The 26,185-nt window shown below is 43.1% G+C and overlaps 1 protein-coding gene across 1 annotated transcript; it reads right to left on the bottom strand.

Moving 5' to 3' along the window:
- Positions 1-10,121: 10,121 nt before the first annotated feature.
- sult5a1 (sulfotransferase family 5A, member 1) lies at positions 10,122-22,060 on the bottom strand (the record flags this gene model as incomplete). Its single annotated transcript, XM_084308180.1, has 6 exons — positions 10,122-10,252; positions 12,024-12,204; positions 13,878-13,975; positions 14,380-14,506; positions 14,972-15,192; positions 21,922-22,060. The coding sequence occupies 6 exons, from the start codon at positions 22,058-22,060 to the stop codon at positions 10,122-10,124; spliced, it is 897 nt and encodes a 298-aa protein (XP_084164306.1).
- Between the last annotated feature and the right edge of the window lie 4,125 nt (positions 22,061-26,185).

Below are 26,185 nucleotides of genomic sequence, written 5' to 3'. Positions count from 1 at the left end.
CCATGCCCCATTCCCAGTAAAAAGTGGGAATCTCTAGAATGGGTTTCGGGCGACGCTGTATACGGAAGTGATGATAGACAACACTTTCTGTTGTCAGTAGATGGCAGCATTGGTTTAAAATTAAAAGGTGAAAATGTTGAAAACTACATGAATACATTTCCCAAGATCCTTAGCACAGGTCGCAGGTCACTGGGATGTGTCTATTCTTCGCCGTGATCTGAACAGCGGTAAACTATTACTGCGACCTCGATATAGCGACCGCGAATGGTAAACTAATTATCTTAAAGGTGACATGCATTATAAATGTCATTTTTCAGTCTCTATAGCATTGTATTATAGTAATAGGAGTTAGTATCAATGTGTTTTTGTGTCTAAATACCATATTGGCGGATTGCTCTGATTTCCTGCTCCAGTAAATTAGGCCATCCTGATTTGAAGGCCTGAGTGACGTTACTCAGGCTCTGGGTAGCGGACAGTGATGTGATTGGCTCTGTGGTTGTAGCTAATGCCCGCCCACAATCTACCTAGACTAGACGCGTGTACCAGTTCCGCAACGTCTTTCATTTCCGGGGTTGCCGCGATTGGCCGTGACGGCCAGCGGCAGGCAACTCGCGACAGCTCTGGTTGAGAGGAAAAGACAGTGTTCCTGAAAATTGCAGCTCTGCACTCGGGAGATGTGGCGCGACAATGAGAAGCATTTTGGATAAAAGTATTCTGTACTTCTGTATGGCAACAATGTATGCCTTTCAAATGTTAAATGATAAATGATTAAATGATGCACGCTGTTACTGTTAGGTGCTAGACGGCATAAGCGTGGCGCGATGTGAAAGGCACTGTACTTCTGTGCGGCAACAATGTATGCCTTTCAAATGTTAAATGATAAATGATTAAATGATGCACGCTGTTACTGTTAGGTGCTAGACGGCATAAGCGTGGCGCGATGTGAAAGGCACTGTACTTCTGTGCGGCAACAATGTATGCCTTTCAAATGTTAAATGATAAATGATTAAATGATGCACGCTGTTACTGTTAGGTGCTAGACGGCATAAGCGTGGCGCGATGTGAAAGGCAGTGGGGCAAGTGATTGCTCTGCACTCAGAAGATGTGGCGCGACAATTGCTGCTGCGGCGTTGAAGTGGGGAAGCGGCAGGCAAACACAGCAGCCGAGCGTCATAACAGCGGTCTCTGCCGCTGGGCGGGGCCGCGCGTGTCACGTGGCCGTCACGGCCAATCGCGGCAACCCCGGAAATGAAAGACGTTGCGGAACTGATACACGCAGACTAGACAGCGAGTGGAAACCACTTAGTGAAACCCGACACCTCTGCATACACTCTGGAGGGAGAGAGAGAGAGAGATAGAGAGGGAGAGAGAGAGGGAGAGAGAGGGAGAGACAGAGAGGGAGAGAGAGAGACCACTGTGCAAACACACGTGCAGGTCCCCCCCCCCCCCCCCATTCGGGAGCACAAGCTGCCGCGCGGTGAAAGAAAGAAAAAAAGAAGAAAGGGAGAGAGGGAGGGAGGGAGGGAGGGAGGGAGGGAGAGAGGGGGCCTTATCAATAACGGCCCGTCTTTCTCTCTCTCTCTCTCTCTCTCTCTCTCTCTCTCTCTCTCTCTCTCTCTCTCTCTCTCTCTCTCTATCTCTCTCTTTTTCTATCATTCTGTGTGTGTGTCTCTCTCTCTCTCTCTCTCTGTCTACCAGTCGCAGACTGTGTGGGCTGACTGTCACTCAAAGTGCTTATGGGCGGAGCCAGGCCATAACAGCTTGAAATCCTGAGGCTGAAAAATGATGGTTTTGAGTACTTGATTAGAAATATAAAACAATGCATTTAAAAAAAAATATATATTACAGATGTCTTCAATAGACTCACAGGAATTGTGTAAAGTTGCCCAAATAGTGCTAGGAATAGCAACGCATGTCCCCTTTATCTTAACAAAAGTGCGCTGGTAGCGTTACATATGTTGTCTAAAGGGGGACATATGGTACAATTTAAGATTTTAATGATAATCGGCATATAAAGGACAACATAAAGCATTGTTAATTTGTAAGAAACCCCAATGAAAACGGTAATATTCGCTATTGTTATGAAAATGTGCTAGAATCCTATAAAAATGTGGACGCATTTGGTCTACGTTCCGTCTTGTCCGAATGTCCGTCCACGCCGATCCTTTTCATCACTCGTACTATCATTTGTGGCCATCTTCTGTAGCTCGTCACTCTGACTGTATTCTCCTGATAGCAGGTGTTTAATCAAAGATCCCCGCTTTCTAGTCTTGCACAAGGACCAATCAGCATGGGTATGGGCGGGTTCATTTTCCATTGATGGGGATTTGATTGGCTGTTTTTAAATAAAGTGCGGCCGCAGGATTAATAACGTTAACATTAGTTCGGCCAGAGAAACAAATATACTAATTAAAATGGTTGGACCTGCGAGATTTGTACTTTGTACTTTGTAGGTCTGCATTTTAAATGTAAGAAGTAAACGTTATTTTTTTCTCTGAAATGTAATTGAGTAAAAGTACAAGTATACAAACCTAATAATACTTGAGTAAAGTACAAATCCCCCAAAACAGTACTTAAGTATTGTAACTAAGTACAATTACTCAAGTACTTTACACCCCTGAAAATGTGAATAAATGGCACATATTTCTTGCGGAATAATCAATGTGTAGGTGTGCGTTAAGCGGTTTCAAGGCTGCGCATCGGGTGGTCCTGAGCCTTCACGTCTTCAAACGCACACCTACTCATTGATTATCCCTTACGTAAATTAGTGGGTAATGATGAGTGTCAACAGACAGAGATTAAATACTGGTAAATTAGTGGGTAATGATGAGTGTCAACAGAGATTAAATACTGGTAAATTAGTGGGTTAGAACCTTGTAGAATAATATTGATAATATGCTTATGTAACAAGTGCCTTGTTGCCTTGTATGGATAATTACACCCCATCACAAAATACACTTTAATACATTCCACTAATAATCCTTAACGTTTTATTTTATTGATTTGATTTGATTCCTTTCGTTTTATTTTATTACACTTTTGGGAGTTAAGGCTTTTATTTTGAAATCGACACCGACCTTTCCGGAGCACACATATTGCCTGCTTCCTGGTTATACGTTAGTCTCTCCGGGATACCGAGAGGTAAGGTCCTAGCTCTTATGTTCAATGATAGACTTCGGTCTAAAAGTAGTTAAATATTGTATGTTACATTCCTAAACTGTAAAACGAGTTTGTAATGTAACTCCTGTTGATAATATGTACCTGTGCAGATTCGTGGGAGGTTTGACTGGGTTAGGGAACTTTATAAATGCACATTAGTAGTCTAGCATGTAGGGGTTTGCACACGCACGTGCGCTGGTGACATGTTAATGGAGTCACGTCTTTTCTCAAATTGTAGCTCACGTGCTGCAGATGACTATTCCTAATGCTGGTGCATTTTGTTGCATTGTAACCTAACAGGTACAGTATGTGTGTACAGTAGCTCCCATGTTTTTGGTCCGTTTTGTATTCAATTGTTTATTTTTCCAATGTAATTAAAATGTGTAATTCTTATACGTTAGTCCCTCCGGGATACCGAGAGCTCACGTGCTGCAGATGACTATTCCTAATGCTGGTGCATTTTGTTGCATTGTAACCTAACAGGCGAAAATAAACACAACCAACAGTCATCCATGTCTGTCATCTTTAAAACACAACGCCGTCAAGAGTACACCGGTCACACTTGGTGCCGTGACCCGGATGCCCTGGGTGGAGTGAGTTTAGGGGGGTGAGTGTAACCGAGGTACCACAGTTAGTAAGCGGTACTGCAAGTTAAACTCACTCCCCAGAGGCATCCAGACCCGGAAGCAAGAAGTGAATTCACTTCTTGGTATAGTGGTCTGTGATGCCGCCCGCGACGCAGGAGATCGGGGTTCAACTCCCACTCAGGGCGATCCCTTAACAGGGGTCGAATCGACTAAACACAACGCAACAAGATCACACCGGTCACACTTGGTGCCGTGACCCGGATGCCCTGGGTGGAGTGAGTTTAGGGGGGTGAGTGTAACCGAGGTACCGCAGTTAGTAAGCGGTACTGCAAGTTAAACTCACTCCCCAGAGGCATCCAGACCCGGAAGCAAGAAGTGAATTCACTTCTTGGTATAGTGGTCTGTGATGCCGCCTGCGACGCGGGAGATCGGGGTTCAACTCCCACTCAGGGCGATCCCTTAACAGGGGTCGAATCGACTAAACACAACGCAACAAGATCACACCGGTCACACTTAGACAATGTGTGAGTGCTTTGGCCTTCGTCATGAGCACTTAATAATGACTTCCCCTTTCCCTTCCTTCCCCTCTGATTGCTGTAATGGTAACTGTCTGTGGAGGCGCAGGGAGTCGCTTCTCACACGCCTGAGAGGTGTGTCTATGTGTGCGTGCAAGCATGTGTCTATGTGTGCGTGCAAGCATGTGTCTATGTGTGCGTGCAAGCATGTGTCTATGTGTGCATGCAAGCATGTGTCTATGTGTGCGTGCAAGCATGTGTCTATGTGTGCGTGCGTGCAAGCATGTGTCTATGTGTGCGTGCGTGCAAGCATGTGTCTATGTGTGCGTGCGTGCAAGCATGTGTCAATGTGTGTGTGTGCAAGCATGTGTATATGTGTGCGTGCAAGCATGTGTCAATGTGTGTGTGTGCAAGCATGTGTCTATGTGTGCGTGCGTGCAAGCATGTGTAAATGTGTGCGTGCAAGCATGCATATAGTGTATGTGCAAATATATATATATATGTGAGTATGCATGCAAGCCTGTATATGGGTGTGTGCGTGCAAGCATGTGTATATGTGTGCGTGCGTGCAAGCATGCATATAGTGTATGTGCAAATATATATATATATGTGAGTATGCATGCAAGCCTGTATATGTGTGTGTGCGTGCAAGCATGTGTATATGTGTGCGTGCAAATATGTGTATTGAGTAAAGCATGTGCTTTATTAGCAGCTGTTACTGAGACATCTTTGTAATGTTGAATGTTTAGTACCCAGCTCACAATACACTTGTGAAATAAGTAAATAAATAAGGTTTTTACCAAAAAGAATGTCTTTGATTCACAATTGTATTTTGTCTGTCTTTGAAGCAAATGCCATCATCAGCTAATGATGACAGGGGCGGGTGAGTCAATACAAAATCTGTCCATATCTGAATTAATTGATTGAATGACAGATTGTAGAGATACAAGTCTGTTTTTTGTTTTTTTTTATTACAGCTACAGGCAGAAGATAATATTTCTTTCAAGAGAATGAGCTTTGTTTCTTTGAAGTCCCTCGCTTGAAAATATTCAACCCCCATAATAGCTTTTAATAATTATTCCGAGATTGAATTTAGGGTCTTCTTCGTTTTATAAGAAATATGTTATATGAAGAACGTTAACACTACCCTCAATGTGAAGAAACTTGCATTTGAGCAATGCTGAGTGTGACACAAACATCAGCGGATAACAAACACTGGTTAAAGAGAGAGAGAGAGACCTCTTCCTCTATAGACTTCCTCTACTACTTGGGTAGTAGTTGATGTTGTTAAATGTGGCGGTGGCAGGGTCTATGACACAAATTGTCACAATGTTTCCTACGTGCTCGCATTCATATTCATAGTATATACAGTATAGGAATTTAGGAAACTTAGCAAATTTGCTAAGGCATGAGACAAATGATCATATTGGACATTTTAAATGGAATGCAATACAGCATTCAATGTAATATTCAAATAATATTCAAATGTCTGTGTCATTTATCTTCCTATACTTTAGACCAACCTAGATTATTGTTGAATGCATGCAGTATCAGGGAGGCAGGCTTGTAACCAGAAAGTTGCTGGGTCAAATCCCAGGACAGGCAGGGTGGGAGAAGGGAAGGGAAAACACCCTTCCTTCCCTCAAACAACCATCTCTGAATTGCCCTTGAGCAAGGCACAGAACCAATGTGAGAATTATAGGCTACCTCAATGAGAATTAAAGCGTCAATGAGGCCTTTAATAAAATAACCTTTTAGGGTTTAGTCAAGACCGTCCTCTTGGGGCGCTGGGTTGTCATTTATATATATAAAAAAAAATATATATATACTGTATATATATTATACCATGGTCTGGGTGAATACTCAAATCTGATTGGTTGGAGGGGTGTTGATTTTTTCATATACAGTAGAGACAGAGTGTAACACGTCATGAAAACCACACCCTCCAGAGGAGAAACAATCGGCGCAATAACATGCAACCCCATAAAATGCCTGTATAGCCAGGGCTGGACTAGTAATCTGGCATACCGGGCATTTTCCCGGTGGGCCGACACATCTTTGGGCCATTATAATTTGATTGATTGATTAAAAAAAAATGTGGTCAACGACCGGCCCACTACTAGCCTGGGACAGCGGCCCGTTGGTACTGACTGACACTAGGCTGACCCAATCACATCTCTTATTAATAAGCCCCCCCCCCCCCCCCCCCCCTCTCTCACCTGTTTCTCGTGTCAGAAGAACAGATGCCGCTCAGAGCGGGAAAAAGATTTATGAGCAGAAGAAGCATAAGGGGGTGAGAGGCGGATGCTGCCACATGTACTAAAATAACAGAAATATTCTCTGCATCTTCAATGTCGACGTCGTCATCCACACAGTAGTGCAGCCACAGCCTCAGGTAGTGCGTGTGTGCCATGCCATGATGATTCATTCAATTAATGTGGATAATAATATGAATGATAACATACTCATAATAACGCTATCATGAAGTGAGACCGTCAACTATACTGCTGGTGGTCTCTCAGTCAGTCCATGTCAAATAGTGCAGCATCAGCTATTGACATTGTTTTTGTATAGCTAATGCAGTTAACTACAGTAGCTAACGTTATTTTGTCAGCGTCGCGTTGGCTAAGCCAAACCCACGTTGCTGTGAGTGACCTGACCTATAGGTCCATAATATCGTATCATCATAATATTGTTTAAAAAATCTTTAGGATAAGGGTTCCCTTGATGAAGTTGCACGAAAAGGCTGTATAATATACAAACACCTGTAGCTCAACTGCAAAAACGTCTTTTTGGATTTTATTTGATTTTTATTTGGAAATTTACAAACACATCATAAAAACAAATTATCGTGACCAATTTGTATTCCTGAGGATATCACCTAAAAGCATTCATTAAAACACTTATTTCCAAGGTGGTCCTCGATGGAAGACATAAAAACATAAAAACATAAAAACACAGCACATAATAGCCTACTCAACTGCTAATTTGAGCTCAACTGCTAAAATGTATGCCTACTTATGTATTAGCCTACAGGGAAAAACACATTCACAACAGGCAGCAAAGTTTATTTTCAGCCAAGTATGGTGGTACGGTAACTATTAGGATATACTGTATATGGTATGGATTACTTACTGTTATAACTTATTACTATCTGTGGTAGCTCTAGTCTCCACCTACACAAATAGTTTGTGTGCTGTCCATTAATCATGCACCTTCACGTGGTAGGCACATTAACTGTAGGTCAAACTCCCCAAACAAACAAGCACACCATTGATTTAATTGCCATATATATCACATACAAAGATCTAACTATTACTGCTCTCTGAACATGAATATAAATCAAAAAGGTGATCAATAAACCTTATGCAATATGCATCATTGATATTTGGATACTTGAAATCTGTATGAACCGAGTAGTTAGTATCAAATGAAATAAGATGGAACAGCTCCATGCATTAATTGAATAAACAACTATTTGCTCATTACCAGTATGGTATTGTTTAAATTGTACAGCTTTTTGCACATATTTGTCAGGAAATTCCAACAATTCTGGACCTGAATGTACCAGTTAATTGTAATAATCTCTCTCTCTCCTTATGTCTAGTCAAGCCAGGTTGTGGAGGAGAGAGCCAGGTAGGAACAGGCTGTAGACTATACTTTGCCCGTCCTGAGCCTGCTATGATGCAGGTGTTTTTACATCAACACCCAAAATAAGATTGAGCCAAGAGTGAGTGAGTACACTGGTCCACACTTGCACTGGTACACTTGTCCATGGCACTTACTACCCATCTTTGTAGTGGTTTGGGGGAATAGTACAGTAGGTACGCATATTTAAGGAACCGCAAGGATGGTGTACTGGTGGGTGGTGTCCGACCGATTGTGGTGGGCCGGTCAGAGCCAAAAATGCCAGGGCCGGTTTTTTGTACCAGTCCAGCCCTGCCTGTAGCATAGTTAAAAACATGAAATATCAGCATGTCAAAGGATTATTGTAGCACCCTGTGTCTACCAGAGAGCAAGGTATATTGACAAACAATACTGTCAATATCTCTAGTTTAGACACACCACAGGAGGGAGGCGTTAAAGTAGCTAACACAGTACTAAAATGACCATGGGACAAGTTAGCTGTTAGCAAGATAATGTTAGCTATTATGTTAGCGAGCAAATTAACTAAGAAACCTGCTATGGTTTCCCGGTTTATCTTTTAATGTTTACCATGACTTACTTACTGCATGAATGAATGAATGAATGAAAACTTTATTAACAGATTGCAGAATGGGTACAGTGCAGTACAGCTCAATACATACAATTGTTAAGGGGATGCAGACCAGAGAAAGACTTTCGTCTTGTTTCCACCAGGGTCCCCCATTTCCAATTCATCGTAACATATATGACATACATGACATACAGATAGACAGTACTGCTACATCTATACATTTATGACATACCAGATTTGCAATTACAGTACTGTATTTGTGATACAAAAAGAGTCCAGAAAGAAAAGAGTATATACATTAGGCGTAGAAACTGTACATTGGATTGGGTAGGTGGGGGTGGGACTGTACATTGGAGGTGGTTGGGGGGGGGGGGGGGGGGGGGGGGGTAGGAGTGGGGGGGGGGGGGTGTTGGGTAGGAGTGGGGGGGGGGGGGGGTTGGGTAGGAGGGGTGGGGGACACTGTATAACTGTACAAACAACACTGTACATTGGATTATGGGACTGTACATTGGACTGTACATTGGAGGTGGTTGGGTGGGTGGGGGGGGGGGGTGGGTAGGAGGGGTGGGTGGGGGACACTGTACAACTGTACAAACAACACTGTACATTGGATTATTGACAAGACCATACTTGGTAATTTACTGTACATTGGCGGGGGTTGTGTTCGGACATTTACAGGGGCCAGTTTCGAGTTGCAGTCTCCCTTAGGTGTTTTTTGAGAGTGTTTTTGAAAGTGGGTAGTGATTCACATTCCTTTACAGCTTTGGGTAGGGCGTTCCACATTGATGTGGCATAATTGCGAAACGTGTTTAGTCCCTTGTTTGAGCCGAATCTGGGTTTAACATGATTTGTGGAGCTCCCTCTGGTGTTGTGATCGTGGTATTCACTGACCTTTGGGAAGTATTTAGTCATGTACATGGGTACCTTGGTCGTGTAGTGTATCTTGTAGACCAGGCCCATTGCAAGTTGCTGTACTCTGTCGTCTACTCTAAGCCATCCTAGGTTGTCAAAGTGGGCAGGGGTGAGGTGGGTTCTAGGAGTAAGGTCAAGCAGTAGTCTGACCAGTTTGTTTTGAGATGTTTGTAATTTTGTTTTTAGCGCCTTTGAGGTGCTTTGGTACCATGAGGTGCAAGCATAGTCGTAGTACCCTTGAATGAGTGCTCCTGCTAGAGTCTTCAGGGTATTCTTGTTTACCAGTGAGGAGATCCGGTACAAGAAACGAGTTCGTTGGTTGACTTTTTTTATTACATTGGATGCCATTTAGTCACAGGAAAGATTTGCCTCTAGGATGGAACCCAGGTAGGTAATATCTTCTTTCCTTGTGACAATATTGTCACCCACTGTAACTGAGAAGCCGTCGGTCTTGCTGAGTTTGTTATTTGAACCGAAGAGAATGGACTCTGTTTTGCCCATGTGTAATGATAGTTTGTTATCAGCGAGCCATATGCAGATTTTGCTTAGTTCTGAGCTGAGGGTTTTTTCAACCTGTAATTTGTTCTTGTCAGAGACCAGCAGGGCTGAGTCGTCCGCAAACAGGAACAAGTTGCACACGTTGGCATAGGCGATTGAGTGTTGAGGTGTGTGGTTTTCGAAAGATAATTATTAGCCCTGGCATCGTGCATTCTTTTTCGAAAACCGCCCACCTCATTGTGCATTATTATCCACCCCTTCCCACGGGAAGTTTAGGGAACAGTCTTGCATTCTGGATGTGTAGACACTGTCAAAATGATGACTCTGCTCCTCCGTGAAGGTGTTGCTCCAGTCGCCAGTCTCACCTGTGGTGAACACAGGGAAGCAGTTGCAGTACACGGCACGGGGAGTGAAGCACAAGTAGGGTGACATTCATTGTAGATTTATTTTAAAACCCTTTTGCCCCCTTATAGCAAAGATTTCGTGTTTTCTGCCTTTTTTTGTGTGTGTTTCTGTGTACAACGGTGGCTGTGTTGATGATTATGTCATAAAATTGGGTCTGTTTGGTCCTTTTCCATATATATCCAATATGTTAAATGGTCATCACTAAAAGAAAAGTTATACACTTTTAGCTTGCCAATTAACCATAAGGTTTTTTTCCCTCCCATTGACTCTCATGTTAAAAGGGGGGGCGCGGAGAGCGAGCAGACCTGCATTGGAAGAATTCTCCCCTCCTCATCCTCCTCCTCCTCCTCCTCCTCCTCTCCTCCTCCTCCTTCTCCTCCTCATCCTCCTCCTCATCCTCCTCCTCCTCCTCATCCTCCTCCTCTCCTCCTCCTCCTCCTCCTCCCTCTCCTCCTCCTCCTCCTCCTCCTCCCCCTCCTCCTCCTCCTCCTCCTCCTCCCCCTCCTCCTCCTCCTCCTCCTCCTCCTCCTCCTCCTCCTTCTCCTCCTCCTCCTCCTCCTCCTCACAGTGTCACACAGCTGCTCCACTGAACACTTTGAACGGGTGCCGCCCCCCTCGCGCTCCTTGCCGAGCTCGCTCTGTGCGGAAGGGGGCTGGTGCTTCAGTAGACAGCGCTCGTGTCTTCAGAATCTACCGGCGAAACGTGTACTGTACGCCCGCTGGAGATATTAACAATAACCAGTGCTTACTAATGTTTAGCGTCTCAGCTATTTCTGACCGAATTAGTCAATAATTTGTATATATAAGGACAGTATCTTATTCACAGGGACTTTGTGCAGGTTTCCCACGCTGGACTATGGGGTCTAAAACGTATATAAATATGAAAAATATGCCGTTTTTTGCTGGTTTTTTTTCCATAAAAACGCAGTTACTATCAAACAAACGAGAATATAAGTGGTTAAAATTAGAAAATATTTGTAATCTTTTATAGATATCTTGAGGTTAGGCTCTTAGTGTTAATCGTGAAAAGAAAAATGTTTTAAAAATATTAAAAATTAACAATTGTATGACCTTGAACTTGACGCAACACTTTCCTGCTTAGTATTATAACTGTGCTAACTTTTTAAGGAGGCAAGAGGGTTGCTGCAATAATTATTTTCTGACCACTAGCAGGCAGCATAGAGACACTCTAAAAACAAACCTTTTGTCTTGTTTCGCCAAAGTGATCATATTAAATAATTGGATCGTTTTCGTGCATGGATTACTAGATTTCAACAACAATAAATACAACTTTCTATTGGGCATTTCCTGTTCGTTGAACAAGGTAGGTAAATACTTCACCTACAAACAGCACAATATTGATGTGATTAAAGGAACACCCCAGCATTTTATGAGAAATGAGTTTACCGTCTTCTCCAGAGTCATGCAGTACGGGCCACCAGCCTATCTTAAAACTCCGGGAGAGGTGTTTTTGGCCAACAGTATTTTTTGCTGTCTACGAAGGGTGGTGAAACGGATGTGTTTATCAATGGTTTATTTGTATCCTTTCATTCCAGACTGCATTTAGAAAAGAGAAATACAAGTATAGACAATTTCACTGGGATTCACTGTTGCTAGAGAACAGTTCAGACCTGAATACATTTCCTGTCAACTTTTATAGCAAACATTGCAACAGGAAATAAACCTGTTGTCACTCTGAAACGACACACTATACACTAGAGAAAACGTCACCTTTTCTCATGAAGGAGCCTCTACTGTGATCCATGATCTCCTGAGGAATCAGCTTGTAGTTGGTCATGCTGTTGACCTTCATGCTGCTGAAGCAGCAGTGTCTCAGGCAGCTGTTCATTTGCTCCTCCACCAGGGGGCACTGCAAGAAAGAGCTGACCCTCTCGATGGCACCCCGCAGGTCCTGAGATTAGTAGAGGGGGAACGTTGGGTTTCAATGTATCAGACCGTCATCGTGCCATCAGTAACGTGCAGTGCTCGTCACGCCGCTTTTAAAGCAGCATGCCAACTTTTTCGGAAATTAGCTTACTTCCCCATTACTATTCCCCAGTACCTATCTTCTTGTCTGATTCTGGTGAAGAATTGGCATGTTCCTTTAAGGAGGCATGTTTTGGAGCAAAAACGTGTTGGGAGTTGAATCTACCCCTTATTGTAAACATTTAGAAAATGTGTGCATAGTGCAGTTTCTGCAGTTTAGTTGTGACAAGAACCCTCCCTCTTTAAACAAGCCATTCAGAACTGCAGCCACAATCGCCGTAGTTAATAACGTGTGAAGAGATCTAAAAAAATATGTTTTAAACGTGCGCCTACAAAATGCCGGCTCACTCGTAAATCGCTCGTTCAATGGTACAGGCTTGCGCACCACTGCTAGATGTATGATGATTATTGTATGTTTACGATAAAATTGGCTTACTCGTTACAGACACAGCCCTTTGAGAACAGGATTGAAACAGAGGGGTATAAAAATTGGAATTGGAATGGCGTTGTTGTTTTCCCCCAGAAATAGCTGTGATTAGGAGTAGAGCCAAAGGACCCGTATGCGTCGGTCTGACGTATCCTGTCTACACACCTTGTAATGTGCCTGGCTGTGTGATGACGTTAACTTGTTAGCAAGAAAGGGAACACACCAAGATAGCTTAGCTAGCATGTTCCACTGTTGGGATTTCAAGCGATGTATCCTTTTATTTACGGTATACTTATAACACATACATGTAGATTGATATATACAGTAGATTCACAAACACAAATGGAGATTGAGCTGTGTGTCACTGAGAGAATTTGATATTCTGTGAACCGATTCTACCGCGACTGCTATGCTGAAATAAATGAACTGGAGAAATCTGAAAACCATTGCATTTCAACCTGTATCCAGCGTCTACTTTCTTGCCGTGAATTGGTAATTTGCCTTCGTCGTTTACAAAGCTATACGATTTGTAACTTCAAACCCCTGCCACCCCCTCCATGATGAGCTGACCGCAATGCGGTCCACGTTTAGCCACAGACTTATCCCCCCCGACATACCACAAAGCACTTCGGGCAGTCCTTTGTGCCGGTGGCAATCAGGCTCCACAACCAGGCAGGGCCAGGACGGGCTAACTGCTGTGGACTGGAGGAGCTGGGTTGTGGACTTAATTAACTGTTTTTAAATGGCTGTTGATGCTGTGATGGACATCTGAACCTCCCCTCGGGGATACATAAAGGTTTTCAATCAATCGATTAAATCAATTCAAAGAAAATGTCTGTGTACAAAATGCCGGCTCACTCGTAATAAAATCTTATCTTTTCTACCTAAGTTGAACCTAAAATATGTTTCTGATATTTGTAACAGTAAGTTTGTTGGAATATTGCTGGATCTTGAGTCATATTTGATCTACAAGCCTACTTTGACAGTTTGATCTGAATTTCGTTCAACGGTACAGGCTTGCGCACAACTGCTAGATGTACAATAATTATTGTATGTTTACGATAAAGTTTCTGACATGAAACTACACTGTGCTTTGTAAAAGAATGGGCTAAAACAATAACATATGAATGGGACCTCAAATATAAGACAGACAACAGTGATTATCTCTCTACCTGCCACAGGTCTTCATAGGTGATGTAAAACAGGTTGTCCATGGTCGCTGCCTGGCTGGTCCAGCCTTTAACATGATCAAACCACGAACCATAGGACACTGCAATAAACAATCACATTGCATACCTCACTCTTAATTCTCACACAGAAGTCCAATAGGATGTTTGGCAGCAGAGCATTGTCTACGCATTGCATAAAAATTGCAAAAAAATAACCGCCCCCCCCCCACACCCAACCCCCCCCAATGTACAGGTTCCTCCCCCTCAAATGTATATATTCTCTTTTAGAAACTGTCTGTAAAAAAACAGTATGTTGTGTATGTCATAAATGTCCTGATGAATTGAAAATGGGGGGCCCTGATGTATAAACAAGACGAAAGTCTTTCTCTGGTCTGCATCCCCTTAACAATTGTGTGTATTGAGCCATACTGTATTGTACCCATTCTGCAATCTGTTAAATAAAATGTTCAATCAATCAATCAAACTTTGGATTCTGTCAACTCACACATTCCCTCCAAGAACTTCTGTAGGAAGTCCTGAAAGGCGCCCGGCTCGGGGAGGAACTGGGCCATGTGGTGGAAGTGGTAGTAGGACACCACGGCATCTTTAGGGTTTCTGGCCACATAGATCACCTGTGTGCGGAGAACACCGCTGTTAACGGCACAATGTATGTAACGTGGACACATTACATTAGAATATTCCTTCTAAAAAAAGGATGATATTCGATGCTATTCAAATATCTATTGTTGCACATTAAAATTATTATTATTATTATTTTTGTAATAATAATTATTTTTTAATGTTTTAGTTGTATTGTTTGTTATTTCCTTTTTAGTTATCGTTGTTGTTGTTGTTGTTGTTGTTGTTACTATGTCCTGTGAATTCCTGTTTATTGTTGTCAATAAACTTAAAAAAAAAAAATGGATAAAAAAAAACACAATTCACACAATTCAAATATCAATTTTTACAATCAAATGTATGTTTTTTTTTACAATTCGATTATAAATTCGAATATAGAAATATTCGTTTGACAGCCCTATAACACACACAGCTGTGGTTTTACTCTCCAGGCAGATGGATGAACAGGTTGGTCTGACCTTGGCTTTGGAGCCCTGAAGAGCTGGAGCCAGCAGGTGGTAGGGCAGGTGTGTGGTGATGACCCTGCGCTCCGGGGCCGAGGAGGAGGACGCCTCTAACAGCTTGGCACTATAGTACTGTTCTAGCCAAGGGGCCCGCTCCCAATTAGGCACAGTTTGAGACACGTGGGGGTCCCCCCTGCTGTGTACAAGAGTCACGATCTCCTGCATCCATGTGGTCCCTGGTCGTAGAGAAGATCAGATCAAACACGTTCAAATATAAGACATTTATTTACATTTACATTGAGTCATTTAGCTGACGCTTTTATCCAAAGCGACTTACAAGTTCTTTTTTTTTTATCCGCTTTTTCTCCTTATTTTTCTATTTTTCTCCCATCCCAATTTCGCCTCGCCAATTCTCCCTTCAATTCTCCCCTCCCCTGTCTCGAACGTTGCTAGACTATGCCTCCCACTGGTCGGCTGTAGTGAGGATAGAAGCCTTGCATCACGTGTCCCCTCCGGTACACGAGGAGGCAGCCGTCGCATCTTTTCACCTGTACAGCGCGATCTCTCAGTGGCGAGGAGTAACGCGTGGCAGGCTCACGCTGCCCCCGTTACTTCCTGATTCTGCGGTACAGGCGCACAAACCGACCTGTAGGAGTCGCTGTCTACAACGTCCAATCCCCACCCACCGGCTTTCCCACCCCTAACACTGCCAATTGTGTTAGTATGAACGACCAGCCAAGCTGGCAGCAATGCCGAGAGCTTGGCTCGAACTGCGTTAGTGGCGAGAGCCTTGCCCACTGCGCCACTTAGCCGCCCGCGACTTACAAGTTCTGTACTTGTAAGAAGAGTCACGATCTCACGAGAACAGTCACGATCTCCACTACACTGTAAAAACTGAGCGTCATCTGGTCACCTTTAAAGCTCATTTTATTCAACTAAAACTGTGTAAAATGCAATTCATAAATGGTTCAAATTCATTGAATTCAGCTCAATTCGATTTAAAACGGCACATAGTCTTTTTTTTATTATGTATAGGTTACTAATAATTATTTAATAAATATTAATGAACCCCAATCCCAGTTTTTACAGTGTAGAGAAGATCAAATCAAACACGTTCAAATCAGATAAGACATTGCTTTGGAGTGATTTATATAGACCTGATCGCTGTATACAAACATACCGTGTTCGAGCCAATCAGCAATACCAACTGAGTCACGTGACTAAGTTGCCTCGGACCTGCGCGAGCTGCTGCGCTAAAAGAATAGGACGGGGCTCCATGGAGAAACCATGGCACTGCCCTGACTAAAAGTAGTTTCAAACGAAAACGTCTGGATGTCGTTTTGCCAAATCAGCGTGGCTGTGAGTGTGAGGGATTGGCGGCTAAGGGTGGTAATGTTCGTCTAGTAGTGCTACAAGATTATAGTGTGTGTATAGACATATTAGCATAGTAGGTACTAGGTAGTAGTATAGGCATAGTAGCATATTACATAGTATATAGTAGTATAGACACAGTAGCCTATTCATAATAGTAAAAGACAAAAAAAGATAATGTGTTGATTGGAAAGGTGTGTTTTTTGTTGACACTGGAACATGTTGCGTGTTTCAGCTGTCCTGACTATGGTGGCAAAGTTCCTTCCACCACCATGAACAGAGAATAGCCTGCTTCATTTCCCAAATAGGAGTGGGTCTGAGCGAGGTGGCCAGAAGATGCAGAGTGTAGGGATCTTGAGGGTGTGTGTAGTTAGAGACCATTGACCAAAAGTAGGAGGCAGCTGTTTTCCTCATTGCGCGGAATGCCAGGTCAAAAACCTTGAAGTGGATTCGTGCAGTAATGGGAAGCCAGTGCAGCTGTCTGAGAAGTGGGGTGACGTGGGCTAACTTTGGTAGGTTGGAGATCAGGTGATTGGCCACGCACGTTTCTGGTCATGTGACATGAGCGCCCAATCGTGGGACGGCACGTTTTTGGACGGTTAAGCTTAGGCGCTCTTTCGAAGTTGGTTAAGGTTAGAGCTTGTCTTAGAGCATGGCGATAGAACGCCTGCCCTGATTCCAAACTCTAACCTTAACCAACTGCGAAAGAGTCGCCTAAGCTTAACCAGTGATAAACTAGGCGTTAGGTCGTTTGCAGGCTGTTAGACCCGGAAATAATAATAATAATAATAATAATGGATTGGATTTATATAGCGCTCTTCTCTGACTCAGAGCGCTTCACAGAGTCCATTATTCGTTCATACACAGTCATACCGGTGGTGGTAAGCTACAATTGCAGCCAGAGCTGCCCTGAGGCAGACTCACGGAAGCGTGGCGAATAATCATCGCCTACGGCCCCTCCGACCACCACCAACATTCATTCACATGCATACACATTCATACGAGGCAAGTAGGTTAAGTGTCTTGCCCAAGGACACAACGGCAATGGGATGGACATGGGCTTGAGCGGGATTCGAACCACCAACCCTTCGATCATTGGATGCCCCGCTCTACCCCTGAGCCATAGCCGCCCCACGATTGGAGCACATGTCACATGACCAGAAACGTGCGTGGCCAATCAGAGCGCAAAACGGGAACGCGGAAGGACAAGCCACTTGCGGAAAGTATAGACGCAGCCGGTAGACCAGCTATGCTGTAGCAGTGAATTGCAAAAGTCTAGGCAAAGACATGACTATTGATTGCAGGAGGAGTTGGGTGGCTTCTTTTGTCAAAAAAGGGCAGATCCTCCTCACGTTGCTCAGGAAGAATCTGTAGGTTCTGGTTGTTGAGACGATGTGAGCAGAGAAGGACAAGGACTTCCAGGTTCTCTGTGTTCAGGCCGTGGAGCCACGGCTACATACTCCCCCGTGATCGGAGGGTCGTCAGTGGGCAGGATTCAGCCCGGCAGCAAGTGAAGTACTGTAGCTCCATTTTGCTCAGATTCAGTTTGAGGTGGTTGGACGTCATAAAACATACTTTTTACTCCTTACATTTAAAATGCAGACCTACAAAGTACAAAGTACAAATCTCACAGGTCCAACCATTTTAATTAGTATATTTTAATTGTTTATCTGGCCAAACTAACGTTAACGTTATTAATCCTGCGACCGCAGGTAAACAGCCAATCAAATCCCCATTAATGGAAAACAAACCCGCCCATACCCATGCTGATTGGTCCTTGTGCAACACTAGAAAGCGGGGATCTTTGATTAAACACCTGCTATCAGAAGAATAGACAGTCAGATCCGCATTATGCTGTGGTTAATATTGTGATATTAATATTCAGGGTACTCCAGTATTCTGTCTTTAATATTGTGATATTATTCAGGGTACTCCAGTATTCTGCCTTTAATATTGTGATATTATTCAAGATAATCCAGTATGCTGTGGTTAATATTGTGATATTATTCAGGATACACCATTCTGTTTTTAATATTGTGATATTGTGATGTGAATGCCGTCCATGTTAGTTTACCTTCAATGGAGTGCATTAAATAATTTTTATGAAAAAAACTGTCCTCTGTTCTTTCATTTCAGCATTGTCTATCGCAGAACACATTCCATTGTGGGCCGAGTGTATGCTTGGTTTCATTCCAACCTTGCCTAAACACCAGCTGATGATTTCACTAATTGGCTCACCTCTTCAACTAACTCACCTGGTGCAATGTACTATATAGTTAAAATGAAAACCTGGCCCTTTAAAACATTTTTACTTTTACTTTTTAGTACTTAAGTACATTTAGAAGTAGGACTTTTTTACTTTTACTCAAGTGTGTTTTTAGCCAGATACTTTGACTTTTACTTGAGTCAGATTTTGAGACGGTACCCATACTTTCACTTAAGTATAATTTCTGGGTACTTTTTACACCCCTGGGCAGTAGTAATGTTTTTAGAGAATGCTGACAAGAGGTGTGATGAGCAGTGAGTAGTTGTTGTGTGCACTTCCTCTCTGCAGCTCTCAGGCTCTGTCTTTCCTCTCTAACTGCATCCATCGGCCACGGTCTGGGTGGGGAACGGCTGGCAGGCTTCTTTGTGAGGGGACAGAACTTGCCGAAGGAGGCTTTTCAAGACACCCTTAAGCGTACAGCTCTTACTTCACTGACTGCCTTCAAGAATAAACTCAACACTCTCTCAGTAGATCCCTCCTGCTCTTGCTGATACCCCAGTTTCACACTTGCATACACCCTCTCACACACAACATACAAGCACTCATTCATCTTCATACTCGCACCAGGACACCCCCCCCCCCCCTACTCCTACCCTGTTTGTTTTTTACATAGGCTGTGCATGTGTTTTTTTGTTTATGTGTATGATTCTTAACTGTATTTTTATTTAGATCGACATTGTAAATAAGAAATCTGTTCTTACTGTTTTATCGGGCTAAATAAAGGTAAAATAAAGAAAAAGGTTGAGAGGGCTGAAAGGAGGCTGGAGGCTGCTGTACTCTAAAGGGAGAGCAGAAGGTTTCACTAGAAACTGTAGAGCTGGGTAATAAAATTAAATAAATATAAAAATAAAATAAATTTAAAAAAAAATGTATCTAACCCTAACTAACCTTACTGTCATGCACTTGTCCTAATAAACTAACCTACACTGTAGCACTCAACACTTTGATGAACATTGTTGCTCAGCTGATAGAGTTGTGCCCTTCCTGATGACTTGTCGTGCAGAACTTGTAAGTCGCTTTGGATAAAAGCGTCAGCTAAATGTAAATGTAAATGTGTAGAGGATAGAGCTGACAGCGTGTGTGTCAGAGGGGAGGGGGGACAGGGGGGAGGGGGAGGGAGCGTGGGATGCGTCTGAATGGCACAGTTTGAGTTGGAGTGGGTGGTTTGGGTTTTAGCATAATGAGTTATAGTGAAAAGGACACAAAGAAGTCATCTGATAAAGGGAGTTTCCGTGGTGTTAATTATGGTTATGGAGTCATGGGATCATAAGAGGTCCAGGGAGCTGCCGGCCTGGTGGGTGGGAGGCGTGACGGTGAGAGTCAGATCGAAGGACTGTAGGAGAGAGAGACCACTGTGGGAAACTGGGAAAGGTCAGGTAGGTTTTTAGGTCACCCATTAGCACTAGGGCCATCTTCTGTGAAGGAGCTTAAAAGCAAAAAGGCTTTGCCACACGACAAAGGGTTAACCCTTTCACAACCTTCTGTAGTGTGGTAGTGAAAGGGTTAACCGTCTGTAGTGTGGTAGTGAAAGGGTTAACCGTCTGTAGTGTGGTAGTGAAAGGGTTAACCGTCTGTAGTGTGGTAGTGAAAGGTTAACCTTCTGTAGTGTGGTAGTGAAAGGTTAACCTTCTGTAGTGTGGTAGTGAAAGGTTAACCGTCTGTAGTGTGGTAGTGAAAGGGTTAACCTGCTGTAGTGTGGTAGTGAAAGGCTAACCTTCTGTAGTGTGGTAGTGAAAGGTTAACCGTCTGTAGTGTGGTAGTGAATGGTTAACCGTCTGTAGTGTGGTAGTGAAAGGGTTAACCGTCTGTAGTGTGGTAGTGAAAGGGTTAACCGTCTGTAGTGTGGTAGTGAAAGGGTTAACCTTCTGTAGTGTGGTAGTGAAAGGCTAACCTTCTGTGGTGTGGTAGTGAAAGGGTTAACCGTCTGTAGTGTGGTAGTGAAAGGTTAACCGTCTGTAGTGTGGTAGTGAAAGGGTTAACCGTCTGTAGTGTGGTAGTGAAAGGTTAACCGTCTGTAGTGTGGTAGTGAAAGGGTTAACCTTCTGTAGTGTGGTAGTGAAAGGTTAACCGTCTGTAGTGTGGTAGTGAAGGGTTAACCGTCTGTAGTGTGGTAGTGAAAGGGTTAACCGTCTGTAGTGTGGTAGTGAAAGGGTTAACCGTCTGTAGTGTGGTAGTGAAAGGGTTAACCTTCTGTAGTGTGGTAGTGAAAGGCTAACCTTCTGTGGTGTGGTAGTGAAAGGGTTAACCGTCTGTAGTGTGGTAGTGAAAGGTTAACCGTCTGTAGTGTGGTAGTGAAAGGGTTAACCGTCTGTAGAGTGGCAGTGAAAGGTTAACCTTCTGTAGAGTGGCAGTGAAAGGTTAACCGTCTGTAGTGTGGTAGTGAAAGGGTTAACCGTCTGTAGAGTGGCAGTGAAAGGTTAACCTTCTGTAGTGTGGCAGTGAAAGGGTTAGCCTTCTGTAGTGTGGTAGTGAAAGGTTAACCTTCTGTAGAGTGGCAGTGAAAGGTTAACCTTCTGTAGAGTGGCAGTGAAAGGTTAACCGTCTGTAGTGTGGTAGTGAAAGGGTTAACCGTCTGTAGAGTGGCAGTGAAAGGTTAACCTTCTGTAGTGTGGTAGTGAAAGGGTTAACCTTCTGTAGTGTGGTAGTGAAAGGGTTAGCCTTCTGTAGTGTGGTAGTGAAAGCGTTAACCGTCTGTAGTGTGGTAGTGAAAGGGTTAACCTTCTGTAGTGTGGTAGTGAAAGGTTAACCGTCTGTAGTGTGGTAGTGAAAGGGTTAACCTTCTGTAGTGTGGTAGTGAACGGTTAACCGTCTGTAGTGTGGTAGTGAAAGGGTTAACCGTCTGTATTGTGGCAGTGAAAGGGTTAACCGTCTGTAGTGTGGTAGTGAAAGGGTTAACCTACTGTAGTGTGGTAGTGAAAGGGTTAACCTACTGTAGTGTGGTAGTGAAAGCGTTAATGACTAATGTCAGTTCTCCCTCTAAAGCCGTGACACGTGACACATCAGAAAGCGTGAAATATCTTTGGAACCGTTTGCGATAAAGCTTTTACTCTAAATACCCAGCGAACGAAACCTTGTCCTGTGTTTAGAATAAGAGATTTCAACAAACGGCAAACATGTTGCATGTTCTCCTCTGTCTCACCTGACTTGGGGTAGGTGGGTTAGGGTTAGGGTTAGGGTTAGGGTATTGTCCTCTGTCTCACCTGACTTGGGGTAGGTGGGTTAGGGTTAGGGTTAGGGTATTGTCCTCTGTCTCACCTGACTTGGGGTAGGTGGGTTAGGGTTAGGGTTAGGGTTAGGGTTAGGGTTAGGGTATTGTCCTCTCTCTCACCTGACTTGGGGTAGGTGGCAATGAGGACGTCGGTGTCCTGGAACTTGAAGCCGAGGGCGTATTGCAAAGAGTCCTGAGTATGCAGGTGTCCAGGGAATGAGATACCATGGAAGGTCTCTGTGATGTCCAACCTGGCCATGTCTGTCCTGGGCCACTCTGTGTCTCTGTGTGTCTCTGTGTGCGTGTGCGTGTGCGTGTGTGTGTGTGTGTGTGTGTGTGTGTGTGTGTGTGTGTGTGTGTGTGTGTGTGTGTGTGTGTGTGTGTGTGTGCGTGTGTGCGCGCGTGTGTGTAGGTGTGTGTAGGTGTGTGCGTGTGTGTGTGTGTGAGAGTCTGTCTGCCTGTCACCTTCTCTGTTTTTCTTTTTCTTTTGTTTCTCTCCCTGTTGCTCTCTGTCCCTTTTGTTGCTCTCTGTCTGTACTTCTGTCTTTCTCTCAGAAGGCACTTGTGAAGTACTGTCACAGCCTCAGACAGAATAGACAATAGAGCTTAGTAGTCCCGCCCAGTCAAGGAAACTAAAAGAAGGAAGGGGCACTACTTCATAATACCAGCGTTCTGCTATGGGAGATGCATGAAGAAGCACACTAAAACTTGATGAAGACCAAATGAAAGATGAACACACTAACTGGTGTTACCTACACTGTAAGAAATAAAAGCTGCAAGAAAACGGTAAATGTCTGGCATCAATGGTTTCCAAATACTTACGGTCAAATTACAGTAAAATCAAATACATTTACAGATTACAACCTTTATTTAATGGTTAATATTTTGATAAAAGGTAATTTACTGTATGTTTATGGTATTTACACTTAAAGTAGAAAAACAAAGGTAATCTGTAAAATAATACAGTGAATTTCCTGTGAAAAAACATTTATTTTTTTACAGTGTATACTATGCTGTGAAGCACTTTGAGCCGTGCTATATAAATTAAGTTATTATTATTATTATTATTTCCCTTAACACATTGAATAAATAATATTATATTATTGTTTTTCCCCCATATCTTTTATTCCCTTTTATAAATACGAACCACAAATGAGTTGAAAAAGGTTCGATCGGTTCATTTTTCGGGGCGTCTGTGCGGCCTTTTGTTTTTGTTCACTGTGTCCATGGAAACGACGATGAAAGAACCATAAAGATGCGGTTTCCTCGTGCAGAAAAGATGAGTGCTACTCAGCAGGATGTGGGTGAGGAGACAGTTCTATAATAGGAGTGTGGTTTGGCCCTAATCTATATTACGCAGGGGTGTAAAAAGTACACAGAAATGATACTTAAGTGAAAGTATGGGTACTGTCTCAAAATCGTACTCAAGTAAAAGTCAGAGTATCTGGCTAAAAACACACTTGAGTAAAAGTAAAAGTTTCTACTTTTAAATGTACTTAAGTACCAAAAAGTAAAAAAATAAAAATATTCTGACTGTCTATTCTTCTGATAGCAGGTGTTTAATCAAAGATCCCCGATGTCTAGTCTTGCACAAGGACCAGCACGGGTATGGGCGGTTTCATTTTCCATTGATGGGGATTTGATTGGCTGTTTTTAAATAAAGAGCGGCCGTAGGATTAATAACGTTAACGTTAGTTCGGCCAGAGAAACAAATATACTAATTAAAATGGTTGGACCTGCGAGATTTGTACTTTGTACTTTGTAGGTCTGCATTTTAAATGTAAGGAGTAAAAAGTATGTTTTTTCTCTGAAATGTCATTGAGTAAAAGTACAAGTATACAAACCTAATAATACTTGAGTAAAGTACAAATCCCCCAAAACAGTAGGGGAGAACGGGGGACGTTGTCACACTTTTTACTCTAGTGTGAATTGCTCATAATCAAAACATCTTTCAATCGTCATTCAGTTACCATCTTCCTGGACTTTACTTTTTAAACAGCACTGTGCAATATTACACCTACTGTAGACTTCAGTATATTTTTACTGTATCTTTTATTCAATTTTTATTCTATTTCATTTTATTCTATTCTTAGGCCATTTGTTTTGTTATTCTTATTCGTGACTTGTTCTGTCTAAATGTTTAATGTTGAGTGATTTGCAGTGTCAAATTTCCCTCAGGATAATACATTTCTATTCTATTCTATTCTATATCTTTGAAAAGTCTCCATTTATTCAACACTTCTGAATTCACTGACAAACTGAACTGAACTGACAAAAATAAGGTGCATCAAAAAGCAAACAAAATTCCTCCACAGGCTACTCACCATCATTAGTAGAGCGGCATGCTGCGTTTGGGGACAGAGTGAAATCTTCTTAAAACACTGCCCCTCCACTCATTCCTAAACTTTTTTGTTAAGTCCTTCTCAAATGCCAACTGAATTAAATTGGCCTTGCGTCGATGAAGCATACTAAGGCGATGTTCTGTAAAGACGTTCTTGAGGGTAGAAAACGAATTCTCACAGAGTGCCGTGCTAGCTTCAGTAGTGTTGTTGTTGACATCAGTGCGTTGTTCTGTTCCGTGGCAGTGGTTGCAATAGCAGAGAATTTGTGACTTGTTTTATGCACAACAAACACAACACGGAACTCCTCCAGGATGGCTGGATGTTTATCAGACAGGACCCCGACCATCATGTCACGTCCATGCACTGATAGCCACCTGGAGTAGTGAGTGTGGTCCAGAGCAAACATCCAGGGTAGTAGCTGTGTGAGGGTTTCCACATAGAGCTGAAAGTTGCCCTCCCGCAGTGATCTGACGTATATGATAAGGACCTCAAGTGATAAGGTTTTCAACCAGTAGTCAAAATGCACACTTTCCCTGAATCGCTGTAGGCACCATTCTTCAAATGTTGGAGGGGCTGCTTCAGGTAGGCAGTGCTGATTGTAGGCCAGGGGCAGTAGCTTGTACAGGCTGCAGCAGTAACTTGGTGGGCCTGTTTAGGTCCAGCTCAGCGGGTATCTGTCCAAATTCTTGAAATTCAAGAAGATGCCTGGCCAATGACCAGTGGCACTGGCGTCATTTCATTAAAAGGCAAGGTATGGCGGGGGGGGGGGGGGGGGGGGGGGGGGGGGGGTTGTCAAATCAGTTGTGCAATAGTCACTTTTGGTGAGTTGTTTCTATAAAATTCAGTTATATGACATTTAGGTATGACACAGGACTACACAAGCATTTTTTGTATAGAAATGTGTCAACAGACTAAAGCAGGGAACCACAATATTTTGCATACGAATTATGCAGAATGTAATATCATAACTGTCTATTACTTTTCTTGCAATTGAGCCAATTTTCCTTAGGTACGGTTTTGAGGTGTGCATGTTCAACAGAATGTAGTATCAAAAACACATTCACAAAAAGTATGGGTTACTGAATGCTGAACTGCACTATTATAATCACTAAGCCAGACCTTACCTGTGTCCCTGTATCACTTGTCTCTGCTGCCCTTTGATTAAAAAACATCCCTATGTCCATTTTCCTTTTTTTGGGGCATATTTCAGTTAGTCACAGTAAAAGTCACCTAGTAAAAGTGAGATAATTGACAATATCAAAACATGCTAGGGCTGTACCGAATAGTTCGAAGCTTCGTTCATAATGTTGACATTCGAATTCTAATTGTAATAATTTTTTTTTTTTTTTTTTTTTTTTTTACATTTTTATTTGCCAAGGTATGGCGCCATACCAAAATGACGCCCCTGCCAATGACACATAACCACTGCCTAGGTGTGGCTTGCTTGAGCGGGCAGGGGCATTGCAAAGCTTCCCTTGTTTCCACTTGGCAGAGAGCACAGAGTTCCCAGTTAGTGGGGCAATGCAGCTTCTTAGATGTAGAAGGCTGGGCTGGATCAATCAGGATATGGCGTTGTGACATGATGCAGGCACAGTGTTGCATCAAATTGCTGAAGAGTGCCGTAGGCTGCCTTGCCAGTAGCTAGCTCTTTGGAGGAATTAATGGTGAAGAGGTTGGAGGTGGATTGGCTAACATTGCACAATGGCTAGCTAGCTCGCTAGTTGCTAGCTAGATATCTAACTGTATTTAATTTCTGTTTACCTGCAGACTAACGTCAGGTTATTCTATAACCCTATGAGTATAGCGAGCGCTCTGCTCTATTGTACCCGTGTGACAACGTCCCCCGTTCTCCCCTACTTAAGTATTGTAACGAAGTACAATTACTCAAGTACTTTACACCCCTGATATTACGTAACGACTCTTCCCTCTTTTGTAGTGTCCTTGGCCCACCCGGGGAGAGGGGTGGGGTCGACTACTCAGCAGCACTATGGAGAGAAGGGGGATGGATCTGAGGTCAGTTTTTTCCAGGCTACTGGAAATGT

The sequence above is a fragment of the Notolepis coatsorum genome (genome assembly GCF_963971535.1).
Source record: "Notolepis coatsorum genome assembly, chromosome: 2".
Taxonomy (NCBI): domain Eukaryota; kingdom Metazoa; phylum Chordata; class Actinopteri; order Aulopiformes; family Paralepididae; genus Notolepis; species Notolepis coatsorum.
Note: the sequence above shows the minus strand (reverse complement) of the source record. Positions and strands in the feature narration are given on the sequence as shown.